Here is an 18,023-nt window from a genome sequence, read left to right on the forward strand (position 1 = left end):
AGATGAGAACACGAACACCCCGCCTTACGGTCGGTTTTCGATGATCGATCGTATGATTCATTGCTCAGCGTTACGGACACGTTTGCCTGTCGCAAGAAAAAGAGAAAAAAGAGTGAATTGCACTTCTGCGGGTAATTTTACGCCTCTCTACGTCCTCGAAAATACTTTAGGAACGATCAGCTGCAGTTCGATGCAACTGGGAATAACTTCGTGCTCATTTACACTTATGCAATTTTAAAACCGTTGCAATGTCCAAATTCTCGGTAAATGTGATAAAATAATTTTTATCAATTATTACGATAAAGTAAATATAAACATAGAATAAAATTCTTTTCCTTCCCTAACAACTGATTAACGGCCAAGTAATTCTATCAAGCGTAACTATGAAAGAAATCATTGTTAATTCGATCAAGTTTCCCTGAGTAGCAGAAATATATTTTTATGTGTTTGCAAGCTTTTCGAATCTCTCTATAAAAATCATGAATGTAAGTGAAGATTCACAGTCTAGTTACCGAGTGATATAAGCCCCGATTTTTCATTTGCTTTCATCCCGCACCCCACTCCCAAACTTTCTTTATTCTGTCCATAGGAATAGAATTCAAGTTAGCGAGTTGACTCGTATCCTTCGCAGGACGTGTATCGATTTTCCATACTTCCGTCGCGTGATTCATCCGTTGAGCAAAGAAGCGAGATTTTCGAGCTCTTATGGGGGTGAAACGCACGCACGTATCATGCCACGTACGCCTAATATTATAGCCCGCGCGCCGTATGCTCGAACCCGTAACAAGGTAATAAACATGTGAATGCAGTTCGTTGCACGCGGAACGCACCGTTTTTCCCCGTATTTTAAATTTGAACCGACACAAGAATTCTCCATTTTTAAACTTCAGATTTTTATAGACTTACAGCGATCGCAAATTTTTCAAATGCAACAAAACGTTTGCATCACTGAGAAAGTAATAATTTATACAAAAACTTCTTAATTGAATTGAAATTGTCTGTTGAATTGGTTTAACAAACGTCATAGAAACTCATTAATTAGTTAAACTTCAAATTACATTCCTAAAGTTACAGAAATCGTAAGTACTACTTTTCTCAACTTGCATTGATTCCAACTGATATGTACAATAACATTAATGAATATCTTAATTCATCACGATATCCCCAATCCTCTAATCCCAAACATCTGCAATCAAATATCCATTTCTTTGAAAACGATATAACAAACTAATCAATATATTTACCCCCAAGCTCAGAAATGACTGCAACAAATCACGCATTAAATTACGAGTCACCAAACAAACACAGAAGAAAGGGGTAACCGAAGAAGAAAAAAAAGAACCGTCACGTGCGTATTAGCCTCCGGCGAACTCGTTAAAAAAAGCCCGTTCGATTTTCTAAATGAATAATCCCTGTTTCTTTTTCCTATTACGGTTCGACACACACCCTGCACCGAAAACGTGTTAGAACCGGCACGGTGCGTTCCGGGTTCCAGAGAACGTCCCCTATGAAAATATCGATGGGTGGTCGGGGATGAACCGAGACATGGCCGCGCCGCCATTTACCTTTTGTCAAAGCTTCCCATTCTTGGCGTCCGGCGAGCTTGAACATTTTTCTGCGTTATCCGTCAAGTTCCGTCGATATTTTCTCTTTCTCTTTCTCTTTCTTTTTTTCTCTCTCTCTCTCCCTCTCTCTATCTCCGTCGACGTCGGTAATCCTCGTGCACCGATATCTATCTCTCTTTCTCTCTTTCACTCTCCGTTTCCGTCGCGCGTTTTCCGTCACCCGCGAAACACACAACTTTTTCTCTCGTTGAATAGCCGCGGTCACCACAATTCTCCGTATTTCTTTTTCTTTTTTTTTCGTTTATTATTGTTTCATTCACGTGTCCCGCGTGTCTTTATCAACAGACGCGCGTTAATCCCATTTCAACGAAACCTCTGTGTCGTTTTCCTGCTATCTTTGATAGCGTAGGATTGTCCCCGTCTGGCTCGATCACTTCAGAAGATTCGCATCTAAATTTCATTGGTAAAGGCATCATGGTCTTTTTTTCCCACGATTTCGTGATTTCACGGTTTCGTGGTTTCGGATGTTACCGTGACGTGAACCGCTGGTTGCGTGGATGCAACGATACGATGCAACGATGCGTTTGAAGGATGACGTCGACCGAGGTCGATGAAAAACGAGAGAAGAAAGTAATCTAATCGCGGGCCCGCGATCGGATCGCGCCGCGCGATGAGACGCGGATATAGTTTGCGCCGTTGATCCCTTGGTCGAGGAATAATGGTAACGTGATGCCGGGACAATGGTCAGTGATAAATATTGATTGCGCTCGTGTACTTCGAGGAGGTAAGGAAAGGAACGGTATGTTATCGGGGATCTATGGCGGCGAACGTATAAATTGGAAAGTTTTTTTGCGCGATCGTTTGTCTTGTGTGAATATAAGTCGAATGCTTGATGCTTAGAAAGAGTGGTCGATAATGGATAAAAATAAAAGTATATCGAAAACATGAAATGCAATTTTCCTCATTAAATGTTTTCTTTTGGAGAAGATTTAGGTTAACTTGCGAGGCACTGCGCATGCATTTAGTTGACTTGATTCGATACGGATGGTATAATTTGATGGAAAGTTCGTACATGTGGGATTAGTAAAATTGACGGTGGAAAGTTTTGTTTGACTGAATTTCTTTAAATGATAGTCTCATGTGGGCAGCCTGAATAATCAATGTATGCGTAGTTGACCTCTACTTTAGGCTACCCGAATATTTACAAAACCTTACAGTATTAATCGACATGTTTAAAAATAATAAATAATAATAAGGAATAAATATTAACACATTTTCTTGTTAAAAAAATCGCGAACAAATTGTTATTTCTTTCAACTATTTATCTTATATTAAGTAACGCAAAAGCAACTTCAATTGTAGCTGCGGGATTACTTCTTCTGATACGACATTCGATAAAAAAAATTTAGTTACGAGACCCGAAAAACAATTGTTACTGTGTGAATGATTGACACAATATGTATGAATGTTTGCATCACGGAGAAAAAAGTTCTGTTATATAAAACTTTAGTTTCACAGTCAATGCATAAAAGTGGCCTATTGCTAATAAACTACCCTTCATAGTGTAACGTTTTCTGCGTTCGATTGACTGATGGTGGCGGTATAAGGTACACAATCCCTCATAAGTTCTCGGACACTTGGTTGTTGCGAAGAAAATGTGGTTAGTTGGATTAGTTTAGCATTTAACCCTTTCGCTACAGCGAAACTGGCCAAGAAGTACTACCACTGCACCCTGAAAATTGAATTATCTGACAGAAAAATTGTGTTAGAGAAAAGCTATTCGTACTTACATGTCCTCATTAAAATTTCCTTAATTAAAACCCATTTTATTACCATATGTATTTACCGCCCAAAAGATTAAGAAATGTCTTGCTTTCTTATTCAGTAAACAATTACTTGCTAATAAGTTGAAGGTAACCATATACGAACAAAATCTGAAACTAAATATTAGTCTCAATATTTCAATGAAATTGTACAGCAAATTATGTCTGTAAAATTTTTTATTAAAAAAATGACAAAATTTAAAGAAATATTTTCGAACAATTTTTTAATAGTATAAATACTTTTAAATGATCCTTTGAGTAGAATATCTAAAGCTTATTTGAATGTTATTAAAAATAAGATACATTTTGAATAAGATAGATAACAAAAATAAAATTTTTATTAGACAAAAGTGGTGCTACAATGTACATAATGTGTTGTATCTATAATGTAGTAAACTAATACCTAAACGAAATGTTAAAAGGCCAAGTTATAAGCTGCTCGTTACAATGAAAAATTTGTGTATCAATATTTTGTTGAACTGTTTACCAAACTTTTGAACGGTAATGTACACGTAATAACAAGTGAACGTCGTTAGTGTACAATAATATTATATTGTAACAGTAGGCTTCGTGCACGGTTACGCTTAATGATTTCGTAGTGAAAGGTTTAATCTATCGTTGCTAACAATTAATTCATGCCTTTCAAGATTCTAATCTTGGATTGTGAATAAATTCACAAAATGTATCATGTATTGACCATGTATCGTTATTTAATTGAACAACGAAATGATTAAACTATTATATTACGTGACTGCAGATTTTTATATTTTTATCTTCGTAAATTAATAAACCGTACAAAATAAATTTCATTGGCATTCGTTAATTCCATTAAAAGTTATATTAAAAGTTACGACCCATCAAGAACCAATAAAAGCTGATAATTTTATTACGTTCTACTATTCAGTGGATTCTATACGAGTGCATAAAATCCGCAGTCTACTTCTTACCTTCATTTCTTTCAAACGGAAATTATTAATCTTATTTCTATTAAGAATGTAATACGCTGATCGACTATGCAAACAAGAGAAACGTGTCCCAAATTAAAAGAGAAATTATGAAAAGTAGAAGAACAGAAATCAAAATGAAACTAATTTATATATGTATTAAAAGAATTCGTCAACGCATTGCCATGTCTAATTGGAACGGTTATTTCTGAATAAGTCGAACATGTTTGTGAAAAAACATTAAGTTATTTACAACATACAATGAGGTTTGTGGTTGCCTACAACATTAAGAAGTCTCAGAAAATATTGCGAGTTTTAAGGTGTTTATCATTTGATTAACTCTTTCAAAAGAAAAGCTACTATATTGGTGGTGTTAAGTTTTAGTATATAAAATCTTCTTTGCTGATACTTTAAACTTCTTAGGAAGTAATTAATCATTTAAGATTAATTAATGAAAAATTGTTGGACTTTTAGAAAGTGCGTTTCTAACACACACTTTTAAAGGATTAACGAGAAAAAAATCCTTATTATGAAAGTAAATTCTATGTATAAACGACGTTAACTATTAAACGAAATGACGAATATAGTGCAATATTTTCTGGGATACCTTAACAGTATGCATTAACAAGAGTTAATATCTTTTTATGATCGACAATACTTCGCGAAATGAATTCAATCTTGTACTACATTTACTACGTAAGTGTCCGATGACTTATGAACGATAGTGTTGATATTCTACGATTTTCAATGGGTATGCTGAAGGTAACGTGGAAGGAGAAGGGAATACAGCCTTGTTCATTTTAATTGCCCTGAATATTTTCAGTATCTTTAATTAAAACAAAAAAGATTGAAATAACAATTTTGACTGATTTGGAGAGGAAGATTTTATAACTATAAAAATTGTTAATATATATGACACAAACAGTTTATGTTTGAAAAAGTTCTAGTATTCGTCACGATTATTATTATACTTTTATTATTATTGTAGTTTTATGGTATCGTCGCAGATACGTCAGTAAAGTTTTCCTCGTAAAAGTGAAATCAAACACGACCTAATTTCATCAATTTCAATTTACGCTTGTAATAATATAATAACCCGTGCTGACTAACAGTAATTTATTAAACTTCTTAAACATTAAATTGCTACAGAAGTTCAAGTAAAGCATGTCTTTCACAAATTTAATTTTCAAATTACCAGTTTATAAAACTCAGAATTTTATTTATTTACTTTTTAAATTATGCATCGTTCCTTACGAGTCTCATTATTCTAAGAGTTGTATTACCAATTTTTTTGCAAATACCATTGAAATCATTATTAAAAATAAGAACTCATTGTATTTTCATAACCTGTAAAGCAGCGTCGATAATTGCATTTAGATTGTGCAACTCATTGATAGATTGTATATGTGGTCGGATTTATATGCAAACGGAACTTATCTCCGTCTCCTAATACAGCATGTCTGGAAAGTAACGCAACAACTCTGAACGCGGGAAGAGATTTCAAAAAAAGAGATCTTTTGTTGTTCTAATCAGCAAGGCTGATCCAAATATTATAGACCTGAATGAAACCAGTCTGCCCATTACAGATGGTTTAGTAGAAACAGTGCATAATGTGCAGTGAGTTGCAAAATTCCGGGTAATCCACTTTATATGTGGATACCTTACGAAAGGTATGCATATCTTTAAATAGGTTATAACTGAGTAAGTATGTGAAAAATTACCTCAAACTGAATGAGGTTTGCGATACAATAGTCATTGAATCATAAAAAAATAGAAAATAATTTTTTGCAAAATTTCAAATGTGAGATAGAAACAGCACAAACCCGAAAACGAGAAAAATGAGAAACTATGAAATTGTAAGAAATTAAATAAAAAATGAGTATTTCTCATTTTTCGAGGTTCTTTAAAATATATAGTTTCGTTTAAATAATGTAATAAAAATTTACTATGTAAATATTTCAGTTTTCTTTCACAATTTTTTACGAAATGGTATGGAAGTTATGAAATTGAAATCACATATTCTCTTTTTGGAATTTAATTATTCAATAATAGTAGCAAGACCTTTACTTTTACTTAATACTATTTTCTTCTGAGAATCGGGTGACCGACCACTTTATCATATCGATAGTAAGCGGTCATACATACATATGATCGTCAACAGTGGCCATTTTGAAAATTTACACCGTATTATGAAATGGTAATGTATCTCTCACCTTTTTCGTATAACCGGATTGCATTACTATGCGGGCTCAATGTATTCATCAATACATTTAAATAAAATACTGTGAGGAAACATAAAGGATTCCATAAAAAATTTATGTAACGTAGAAATCATGTACAAACTAGTTGACATTACTTATTACTAAAAGTATAATTTAGTATTATTATATAAGAATTATCATGATCAATCACAGTCGTATTGATAAAAATTTACCAATTCATTAATGAAAAAGATATTGGAAACAATAATTAACAGTAATGAAATTTTTATATCGCGTTAGTGTTCGACATATCCGTGCTCAGACTTTTTCAATCGACTTTCAATTCATTCCACGTAGATCATCAAAGACTCACGTAGCAGTGCGTACTATAAACGTTTAACAATACACATCACATTAATGTTCGTAGAGACGTAAATGTCAATTTCATTGGCGGAAAAAGTAAAGTATATTGTACAACGTGCTTCATGAGACGTAGACATGTTTTATGACCTATTTTGAAAGTGTATGGACAACACGAAAACAATGAGAAGAAGTTCATACAGAAATGTATCTGATTGAATCTTATTTGCGAATTATTTGCTGTGGTACTTAAATACAGCAGTAACTGACGTGATCGCGTTTAGTCTGCGCGAAATAATTCAAATTGCAAGAAACATTATACACAACTGAAATAGAAAAACGTTTGCAGCTCGGGAATAAGTTTCAGTAAAGCTTCTATTAACACATATCAACAATCAAAAACTCTGATGCATTAATATTTATATTTTATAAATTATAGTTTAAGTTGATGTTCAATTAAAAAACAAAAACAAACACAAAAACAGAATATACGCTTATATAACTCTTTTCATTGTCTTTGTGTCCTCTAAGCGCCACCAGCTTGAATCTTGCACGTTATGAAACCCTTTATACGGTAAATTAAGTACATTCATAAATAACCGGAATTAATCAATATTTCGATGCACTGTATTAATAATGAAGAGCCAGCAATTGTCAGAATAAAAAATTCATCGAATCCAGCAAAATTAATAAACGAAAATTGATCTTTTAATCGAATAACAGACAGCAATCAATATTACAATGTACCGTGTTAATAATAGAAATCGGCAATTATAAAAATGCAAAATTTATCATAATCGAACGATAGTCTACAGAACACGGAGTTGGTGAAAATTCATTACATTAACCTCTTGCCCTATGATTTATTTCTAATATATAATTTCTATATAATCCATACCAGAAAAATAATATTTAATTTGAATTCATAACCACTGAGTAATATTTATATTTGTTAAAATCTGTTGAAAATCTTCACCGCGAGTTTCACGTGTTATCATCAGGCAAGAGGTTCACCGTTTAACAATCGAGAGAAAAATGCAATTCGAGATTTCCAGGGCAACGATGTCCGAGATTTTCATTGAAATGCATCGACGGGATTTCAACTGTCCTAGGACAGTTTTCGCGGGCAGCAACGCGTGCAAAGGTCGATCAGACAACGAGTTATGAGAGAAAATTGAATGCTCGGTGACATAAAAAGCGCATCTCCTCGGAGAGCTCCCTGCACCCGTTATAGCCTGAGAAAGGATTCTGTTAATAGAATGCAACTTCTCTCTCTCTGGAACGGTAAGTTGCCGTATCGCGAGCTTACGCTTCGCGATTATCGGCTACGATCGGCCTCAGATAACGATGCACGTTGTTGCGTAAAGTTCTCAAAGAGCAACGGACACAGTTTTCACAGCGCGTTGGCTATGTAGAGAATTATTTTTAAATTGCCTTCGAGTACCGGCTTAATAGGCCATTTATGCTACGGAGAAGAGTCCAATGGCCAAACGATCTCAAAGTGTGTGTTTATGCGCGGCTCTTCCCTTCGCGGAACGCGTTATTACTAAACTATAAATCATTATAGAAATATAAACGCGACAGAAATTTCTCTCTCTACGACCCTTATCGGATTACAAGTGAAACAAAAGGTTTATTGCACACCGTCAACCTCTTATCCTACAATTTCTCTCACAACTATGGCTGATAGAGCTATTTTATCGTTAATTTACTGGAAAAGGGAAGAATTCCTTTCTTGTTCTGTATCTACGTTTGTTTTGAAGATTAAAACTAATTAAAATAATGAAATAATTTTTAATTTAAACGTACGAGAGATGAGTAACATTTGTGTTTGTTAAATTTACTTTGAAACATTCGTTACGAACCTGACATACTGTTATAAGGCAGAGGATTACAGCTCCTTTTTGTTTTCCGTACTTAAGAAATGAAAAAGAATACTAAAGTTGGTGATATTCAAATATTATTATATTATAATATTCTCCCAATGAAATTATTCGCGAAGAATATAAATTCCTATATAAATTCCAATTTTATAAAGTAATCCTTAAATAATCCTTAAAATAATCTAATCAAATAAATTTGTGATGTCCAGGAATTTTGTACCGTTCATAAGCTCGTTACAACATCTGTTATACGTGAACGCGTTTTAACGAGATTGCGCAATTACGATTAAATAGTGCGAAACAAAAAAATATTAGCATCGTACTATTGGAATCTGCCAGACGTATTTCTTGCTTTAGTCATCGTATTGCGATCGCTATTGTGTTCTACGAACGTGAAATCGAGATTCCAAGATTACTGAGTTGAGAATCGACTATATCAAAACGCTGTTGCGCGATTGAGAGTAACCGAACGATGCAGCTTTATTACTTTGATTGCCCTATTATTGATAGATGAGTAACAATTCTTCCGATTAGGATTACACATTAATTATTAAGAAGACACGCGAGCCTTGGGTAATTTCAATTCAACTTTAGCAAATCTACATACGAAGTGACGACAACGTATAAAATTACGATTTTTTAGTTGTACCAAACAATTTGTAATTCTGTATTTTGATTTTTTAAGCGAGGACACTCCTTGAATATTGTTTTATACATAATAAGATACAATAATAAGATAAGATAAGATAACAGAATTTTAAAAAACTTCTTGGTTATATACAAAAATGTCCCCATTACATTTATTTGAAAACGTTCAACACAGATTGAAAAGCTATTCAATTATCACTGTAAATATATTATTGCATCTACAATAGGTTTCCAGGTACAATAAAGAATAAAAAACACACGTTAACCTTTAAAGGACGTTTTCACCCCAAAGAACAAAATGAATAATTATAAAATGTTTGCGTGACATTTCTATTAAGCTGCAAAGTTTATAAAAACATTGGAATTTTCCGAGAACTTTAAACGTGCACAACGTACTTATCAATGTAAAGATATGAACTCAACGATGTTGACAATTTCACAAAGTTAATGTAGAAATAAATTAATTAGACTTGTGATTGTTTTGTAGCAAATTCAACAGCGTATAGCATAATAAGGTTTGTATTGTTTTCCAAATAAAAATAGTTTAAATAATGACAAGATTGTTTAATTTCCAATCGCAAAGAACTGTGAAGTCTCGAACAAAAATAATTCTGTGATCCTTTCATGATCAATTCGCGAGAGAAATACCAAAATCGCTCCAACGTTTATAGAGGATTGCCGCTATCGAAAGATTAAAGGAATAAATTATGGTATAAACCAGACCTCCTATCAAACAGAGACTCGTACCTTTTTACACAACCAGCTGTAAAAGAATATTGAATATAAAACTGTACAGTGTTAAATACTATACGTTCCTTGTTACTAAACAGCTGTTTCGTTTTTAAAACTTTTATTTGCTTCTGACATTACGTGTAAATACTTATTATACATTTTTGCACATCTATACTGCTAACAAAAGTAACTGTATTTTTTTCTATAGACAACACTTTATACTTTCTTATTCATTATTTAACGCAGTTGCCTAGCCTGTACAAAAATAGAATTTAAATTAACGACAATAAGATTAAAAATAATTTGGTTCAAATGAACAGTTTCAAGGCACAGTATACAGTCCTTTCATGGAAAATAAAATGCTGCATCTAATAATAGACTAAAATGAACGAGATATCGTTTAAAACATAAGGATACAATTGTAACCTTTTGTTGTACCGACCCATGAAAGTGAACGAGAGGTAGGAATTTTCAGTGTGACAACATTCCATTTAGTCTGATAAAAAAATTGGTTCTATCTCCAATCGTTTTGAAGATACAAAGCGTCCCAGTTGCGTTGGGCACCCTCTATTCAGTTTCCGCTCCGTTAACGCGATTGCTACCAGCATCACATACACATGACGCTCTGATTTCTCACGAGAAACCGTGGTCACATATGCACGACACTTACAATTTTACAGTTTATACTAGAAAAGATAAACAAATACCATTCTACATTTTCTATAATATTTTTTTATACTGTTTACCACCATTCCCTTATAGTACATGGTACTTCAACGTCTTTAATTAAGAACATAAACAAAAAGTGTATAATAGCATAGCCGGTAATGAAATTTTTCTAAACAAAATGGTGGTAGCACATATGTTAACGCTTTGACTGTCATATTACTCACACGTGGGAAACATCTTTCGATCAAAAGTGAAACATAAATACTTCTGGTAAAATATTAAGTAAATAAATGTTTAATTTATTTTATTTAATGTAAAATAACGAGATCCATATAGTTTAAAACCAGGAAAACACATATGATAGATTTTTAAATATATTCCGATTGAATCTACAAATAAACGAATAATCTAAATATAAATGCAAAATAACACAGTGTTTCTAATCAAATAAAAGATATTTATATTGAATATAAATGTTCCTCAAAGATTCGTTTTCAAAAAAATTACATCAACTTGAAAACTTTTATTGAACGATTATAGTTCACAATACCTATTCCGAATATGAACACCGAAAATTCGATTTGCGGTAGATAATCTATGAAAATATATGGGATAAAATCGAAACCTACTGGCACTTCATCCAATATTGACTTTATATGCCATTGTTCCACGTGAAAAAGTACTTCCAACTTTACAAAATGTCATTTTTGTATCTTCCATCATTTAATCAAATTTCAAACTCAACATCAAACAAAATTTCAAGGAAAGCGTTACAAATTCTAACCTCGTCGTAAATTTACAGTCGTTGATCTATCAGCGAACGCGTCAACGGCGTAGGGTAAACCAATGCCGGAAAGGGAAGCAACGCGTTTAACGATACAAGATAGAATAAAATAGTTTGCCCGTGGGTTGGTTTCGTTCGTGCGTTCGTTAGTGCATGCGTGAGTGAGCGAATGCGTGAGTGAGTGCGTGCGTGAGTGAGTGCGTGCATGCGTGCGTGCGTTCGTCGCCAACGAAGCGAACGCCCACGGTCGATCGAGAACGGCGGACTGTTAGACACAATTGCCCTTAAATTGAGACGAGTACATTCGTCCACGGCCGTTTCGTTGCTCGAAACGCGAACGGAATATCTGTTGCGGCGAATTTCTGAGGCCGAGAAACCGGACACTTACGGAAGACCACCAAAACCGGATAATAAAAAAAAAAACAAAACAATCGTTGTCAAGCTTGAAGTAGCCGATTAGTACCGTGACACGCGGGAACAACACGATAAGGTATTATCGCGTATTTAAGCGGAAGAAGAAAGCGTCGATTGCAACCGGGTAGAAACCGCTTAGATAGCGCAATTGTTACGGTAAAATAAACGGAACGGTTCTGTTTACACTGAGCGCGGCGGCGGGCTACCATCAAACCTAACGTTGCCAGTGTAAACCATTCCACCTGTATCCTTGCGTACAGGTTAAGCGTTCCGTCCATACCTCCGAGCGCTCTCGTATCAATAATCGGTCGAGTTTCCCCAGACCGGTCGCGTGAAATCATTCAGCGATAACAGCAATGAAAATCTCAACGCGTAGGCAAACTTTACTGCATGCGTGAAAACACTGGAACGAGCAATCGTACGTTGTGTACGGTCTCGCAATAATAATAACCCTGATCGATGTCCATCGAACAATTACATGCGCATGTCGTATGAGCCATTCATTTGCTGAAGTGATTAAATGTAAGAAATGAAAATTAGAAAATTTTGGTGGAATTACATACGTGAAGAACTAGTTACGTGTTTCAGCACTAATTTTGAAAACATTTACGAAATCAGAGTTAAACATATTAACCTGTGAACGACTGGTGATTTTCTTATAACGATCACGTTCGATTCGGATTCGAATTCCCTATACATCGATCGAGCAATCGTATGCTCACATCATACGAGCCATTCAATTTGGTATAATGATCAGCTCCACAAAATGAAAGATAGAAAGATTTGGTGAAATTATGTGTATGAAAATTATTTTGACATTAAAATTTGATATGGAAATAATAGGGTTGATCATTTTTGACTTGTAAGAACGACTCGTATCTTTCTACAACGGTCACGTTAGATTCACGTTGAATTCGGTTTCGATTTCCCTATGTATCAAACAGTCATTTTTGATTCCTCCAATGAGAAAGTCGATCGAGGTGCAATCGAAAATCCGCTGCCGGCCTCTAACGCTTTATTTACCAAACACCCGTTGCAGGCGGTCGCCGCTCGAAAGCAGTCGCCTCGTGAAGTTTCCCGTCCTCTAAACGAATAGCATAAACTTTCGCTCGACTGTATCGAACAAACCGTCGATGGAACGATCATCGTAGACGTGGCGCACGTTAGATCGCACACTGAGCCGCGGAGACACTTGTCACGGTTCAAGCAATCTTCCGTTCGTTGCATTCGAGGTTAAGCTCTTTGTTAACGAAGAACAAAACGTAGAAACAATGTATGCAGGACCACCGAGAGTTTAGGATAAAGGAACGCGTGTTGGATGTTGGGTCATCGTGAAACAACGAGCCAACAAACGAACATCCTTTCTCCTATTCTAACACGAATCACCGCGAAGTCTAAGAAACGTGTCCTGTAACACGGCTGTAAGCGCGGCTGTGTCCGCCTGATCGACAAATATCACGAACTAGAAGAGCCACCTCTCCGCGAGACAGAAGAGGATCGTATTCGTTCGTGCGCGCACTCTTACGACTGAATTCGGGAACGAGCAACACGCAAAACTGAAACAAGCGAATACTGCGAACCAAGCGGAACGATGAATCGCGACATCGGTGTACTGCCTACCAGCTGGCAGCCGCCGAGAGCTGTTTCGAGGTCGCGGCGAAACGACCGAGAACAATTAGGAACGGGCTTAGTGGGCTGCACCGGTTCAAGCGGATCGCGAAACGGAAACTGCGTATACTGCGCGTATCTCTTGTCGAACGAGGACGAAACTGAAGGTTTCAGCTTCTCCGCGAGAAATAACGGCGGTGGTTGATCGGTGCGACAGCGCGCGCGGTTTCTCGACGACCGCCGAGGAAATCTCGTCGATCGGTCGACCACCAGTCGAGAAGGACTCGGTCGCGCGAACTGACCGGCAGCGACAGGCTGCTCGTTGCCTCGACTCTCGTTAAATTAACCACAATTGCCGGCAAGGCCTACACGCACGCGCTTTCCTCTCTACGCCTACGGCCTGTATTGCCGCGGATACGCGACACGTAGATACCCCGATATATGCACATGCACGCATCCGTCTTAAACGTTCGAGTATGCGTTTTAACGCTTGCGAATCACCGACAGCGTAAAACCTGCCGGGCGACAATGTTGCCACGAGATCGCCGCGGGAATTTTCGGGATTAGTTGTCCATGGACTTTTTTTCTGTTATATGAGAATCGCGCATTCCATTTGTAATCGCGATACGTGAGCGTAGGAAATACTGATACATTGTATGTTGATACCTAGAACGCGGTATAACCTGCGATGCGTCTAACCGGACTGTAAGGTTAACGTACGGTTTCTACGAGTCGATTTCCGTGAACAGGAGATTGTAAACCCTTTGTGACGCCTTGTTATTTTAAAGTAATAAGTTCATATATTTGTGTTCTTTAACACTAGAACTACGTACTAGTCAAAATGACTGGTTTCGATTTTTTTGTTTCACAGTTATTAATATCTTAAAAGCATCGAATATTCCAAATGATTTTGACAATAAATAGTTTCCCTTGAATACTATAATGAATGCCTGAAGAAACAGAAAATAATTCATTGTTACAATTTTTATAGGGATTACTTATTAATCGTATTAAATGCTCGGTAGTTCTAGTCTGAAGCTTGGCTTTATTCTTTCCTTTGTCACTATGAATTAGTATTGCATTTTAGTACCGCATTGCCGATTACACAAAGATACATAAGAACAATATGTAATGGTGAGTCGAAGCTCGTAAATATTGTTTTAAGGAAACAGAACTGCTGTTTGAAAATTGCAAATGTGTATACGCAAATATTGTACTCGATTGTAATTTAAAATTTATTTTGTAATTTCTAAACACCGTTCTACTGACGATAAAATGTTAAAAAATGCTAAACCAATTCTTTTTTCGTATCAGAGGCAGCATGGTCATAGATTTTACGTTACAAACTTTTTTTTATACGCGAACAAAAAATTTTGTTACGGAGAGTTAAATTATAGTCAAACAAAGTGCATTTTTGCAAAGTTTGTAAACTAACCTTCAGATCGTAATAACGTATACGGTGAGAAATAAATATTTGCGTTGAATAAAATATTTTCTGATCCTGCACTTGAGTAAAGGTGTAAAGTTAAGTTAGGAGTTCAGCAACATGCACTTTATGTGAAAGAGGTTCTCAAACTCATAAATTTTAAGAACCACAGACATAAACATTTACGAAAACAAGATCAAGAACAAAGCGCTAGAGGGTATTACTTCCATAACATTGTCAGTTAACTCTTCAACGACAATGTCTAGGTCTATTTTGATTCCAATTTTCAAAGGTCTCATTCGATTTCTTATCTTCATATAAATATTTTAAATAGTCAGTAAATTATATTAAATTTAATAATACAATTTAATGCATCTTGAAGCAGTAGGTTGGAAAAAATATCTAAAAAATTGATTACATAGTATTCTTCATTTGTAAAGATTAATAATCATTACTGTTTCTAATTTTTTATTATTTTATGTTTACATAATAATTATTTCTGCAAAATAATTTGAGTACGAGGAATATTTATATGCACTAACGCATATAATGTATTCCTTATTAGCATTGATTATAGCTGCCGGTGGATCACTCGATCGATTGACTGTTCGATCGTATTCTCAATCGAAAAAATCTATTAACTTTCGATAATCTTTATTGGATTCAAGTTAATGAAATATGTTTATCACTGTTGAAGTATCGTGCGCTGCATATGAAGTTGCGATTAGCAAATTTAGGTAAAGCGCTACAATTTTTGTGCCTTTACCAGTCGAGGGTCACCAAATCCGATCATAAGGGCTTCTAGATGAATCAGTGCAGGTCCTTTTAAGAACTGTTGACACTCGACACTCAAAAGCTCTTCCGCATGGCACCGTACGACCTTTTTACGAAGCCGCTATACACGGTGTCTAGAAAGTTTTAGTGTATCTTGACAGAATTAAGAAACTGCCATACACGGTGTCTAGAAAGTTTCAATCTATTTTAGTAAAACTACGAAGTGACAGTACACGGCGTCTAGAAAGCTTCAATCTATTTTGACGGAGTTAGTATGTTCATAGCGTTTACAGAAATGCTTAAATAATTAAAATTATCCATATAAATGTTTTCCAAGTTACTGAATCGTTGAATTAAATTCAATAAATGAATAGATTATTCGCATCGTCCGACTGAACGGTTTTCGACTATTTACTTGAATTTTTATCAAACTGCACCTCTATCAGATAAAGATTGTGAATCTAGAAAACTTAAGTGTGTAAATAAGAAATATGGTAGGTAACGTAACGTCGCAAATGCTTCCGAATATGTTTTTGAGTATTGTAAACTGATTTACATTTTTCTGGCTTACATGTTTTAAAGATCCATGATTTTCTTACAGATAAATTTCTTTATAATGATGATTTACAATAAACCGTAGAAAGTGAAATATCTTAAGAATCTGTAAGAAATATGTACATAGATATCTTGTTGTTACAGATTAAGCCTTGTTGACTCACAGCGTAGATATACTTATCTAGATTCGTGAAATATGTGTTTAGTATTTACTCTTCACAATATCACTATTGAATCATCTTTATCCTCTGCTATATCTTCTTCTAATTATTATTTTATTATTCAATTCTCTATTTACTTAGAATCATGTATATACAACCATTAAATTTCCTTACCAATAGACTAGCAAACATTTACTGTTCATATTGTTCACTGAATTTTCACGAAAACTACTAACAGATTTGACAAATTCTCCATATTAAAATGATCAATTACTAAAGATTTAAAAAATAAATTAAAACAAACCTTATTCGAGGTAACATTACAGCCAATAAAACCGCCTTTATAGAGGCTATCATTCATCATTGCTAATAAAATCTAATAAAAATCAATCGAAAGAGCTCGCGTGAGAATAAAAGCCGTCAGATATGATTAAGTTAAATTAACGCGAAACAGCAAGTTGGCGACTACATTTCCCTGATTTTTTAAGGGAAAAATTGCTCTGCCTTCGCTGACATAATTAACGCTAATAAACACAAACGACGCGCCAGGGGGGTTTAGGAAAACAACCTAACCCCAAAGTTGTCTCCGAAAATTTCACGATGGCGTTATTGTACTATCCAGTGCACGTTGAACGGGAGTAAAATGAAAACTCAAGTCGCAACGCGAAAAAGGTACAAGTCAAGTGACACTGGCGAGCCGTAATGGAGGAATTTTAGGGTCGCGCGAGCACGATTTCTATGGAAATTGTTATGCAGCGCGACGTTTCTCTATCCCACTTCCTTCCTGCGCGAATCGAAGGGAAGCGTCAAATGGTTAATTGCGACGTTGGCTTGATTTGCTTTCCGTTATCGCAATTCTGATACAGAACGGCGGCTCGTAATTGTGTTGAGGTCGCGTATGCGTTAACCAGAAACTACGGTGATGCGGAGACCCACATGATGGCGCAATGCCCTTTCGCGAACAAAATTGTCCGTTAGCCGTGTACTTACTTTGGGATTGATACCGCGTCGCTTCCGATTACCGATGCAACTAGTTAATCTCTTCAGGCTCATCTCCATAATGTTATGTTCGTTAGGTGCTAATTTTAACTCTAGAATATTTTTAGATTAATCAAAAGATTTTATTGCTCTTTTTATAAGAATTTATCATCGTGTTTTACTTGATAAAATTGAGGTACGTTACAGCGAATATTATTATTTTTTTAATACACTTTTTGCAATATTTTAATGTGTATATACTTAATCGTAGTAGTGTACATATACATAATAATAGAAATTTTTCTGAAAATATTGCTTGAGAGAAGTTAATAGATGCTTTTGTGGTAACATAATGAAATAGAAAAAGGCATTTCTTTTTAAAGCTAAAAATCAGAGACAAAATAGGAACAAACACTGCCGCGAAGGTTTAATAAGCATCATTATCATTCTTTACATACAAGACCAAGTGCAAGACTACTTTACTGTTATCAGTAAGTA

The 18,023-nt window shown here is 35.2% G+C and overlaps 1 protein-coding gene across 14 annotated transcripts in view; it reads right to left on the minus strand.

Annotated features, from left to right (window-relative positions):
* The window catches only part of LOC116425493 (SLIT-ROBO Rho GTPase-activating protein 1), a 51,785-nt gene that overhangs the window by 22,039 nt on the left and 11,723 nt on the right, over positions 1–18,023 (minus strand). For 2 of the 14 annotated variants that reach the window (XM_031973307.2, XM_031973299.2), the window contains exon 2: positions 1,566–2,015. The exons of 2 other annotated variants lie outside the window; for them this stretch is intronic. In XM_031973307.2, coding sequence (XP_031829167.1) covers positions 1,566–1,611 — 46 coding nt within the window. In that variant the 5' untranslated portion in view covers positions 1,612–2,015. 10 more of the 14 variants (XM_031973303.2, XM_031973302.2, XM_076366596.1 and 7 more) reach the window with 10 other exon arrangements.

Source organism: Nomia melanderi, chromosome 4, assembly GCF_051020985.1.
Source record: "Nomia melanderi isolate GNS246 chromosome 4, iyNomMela1, whole genome shotgun sequence".
NCBI lineage: Eukaryota > Metazoa > Arthropoda > Insecta > Hymenoptera > Halictidae > Nomia > Nomia melanderi.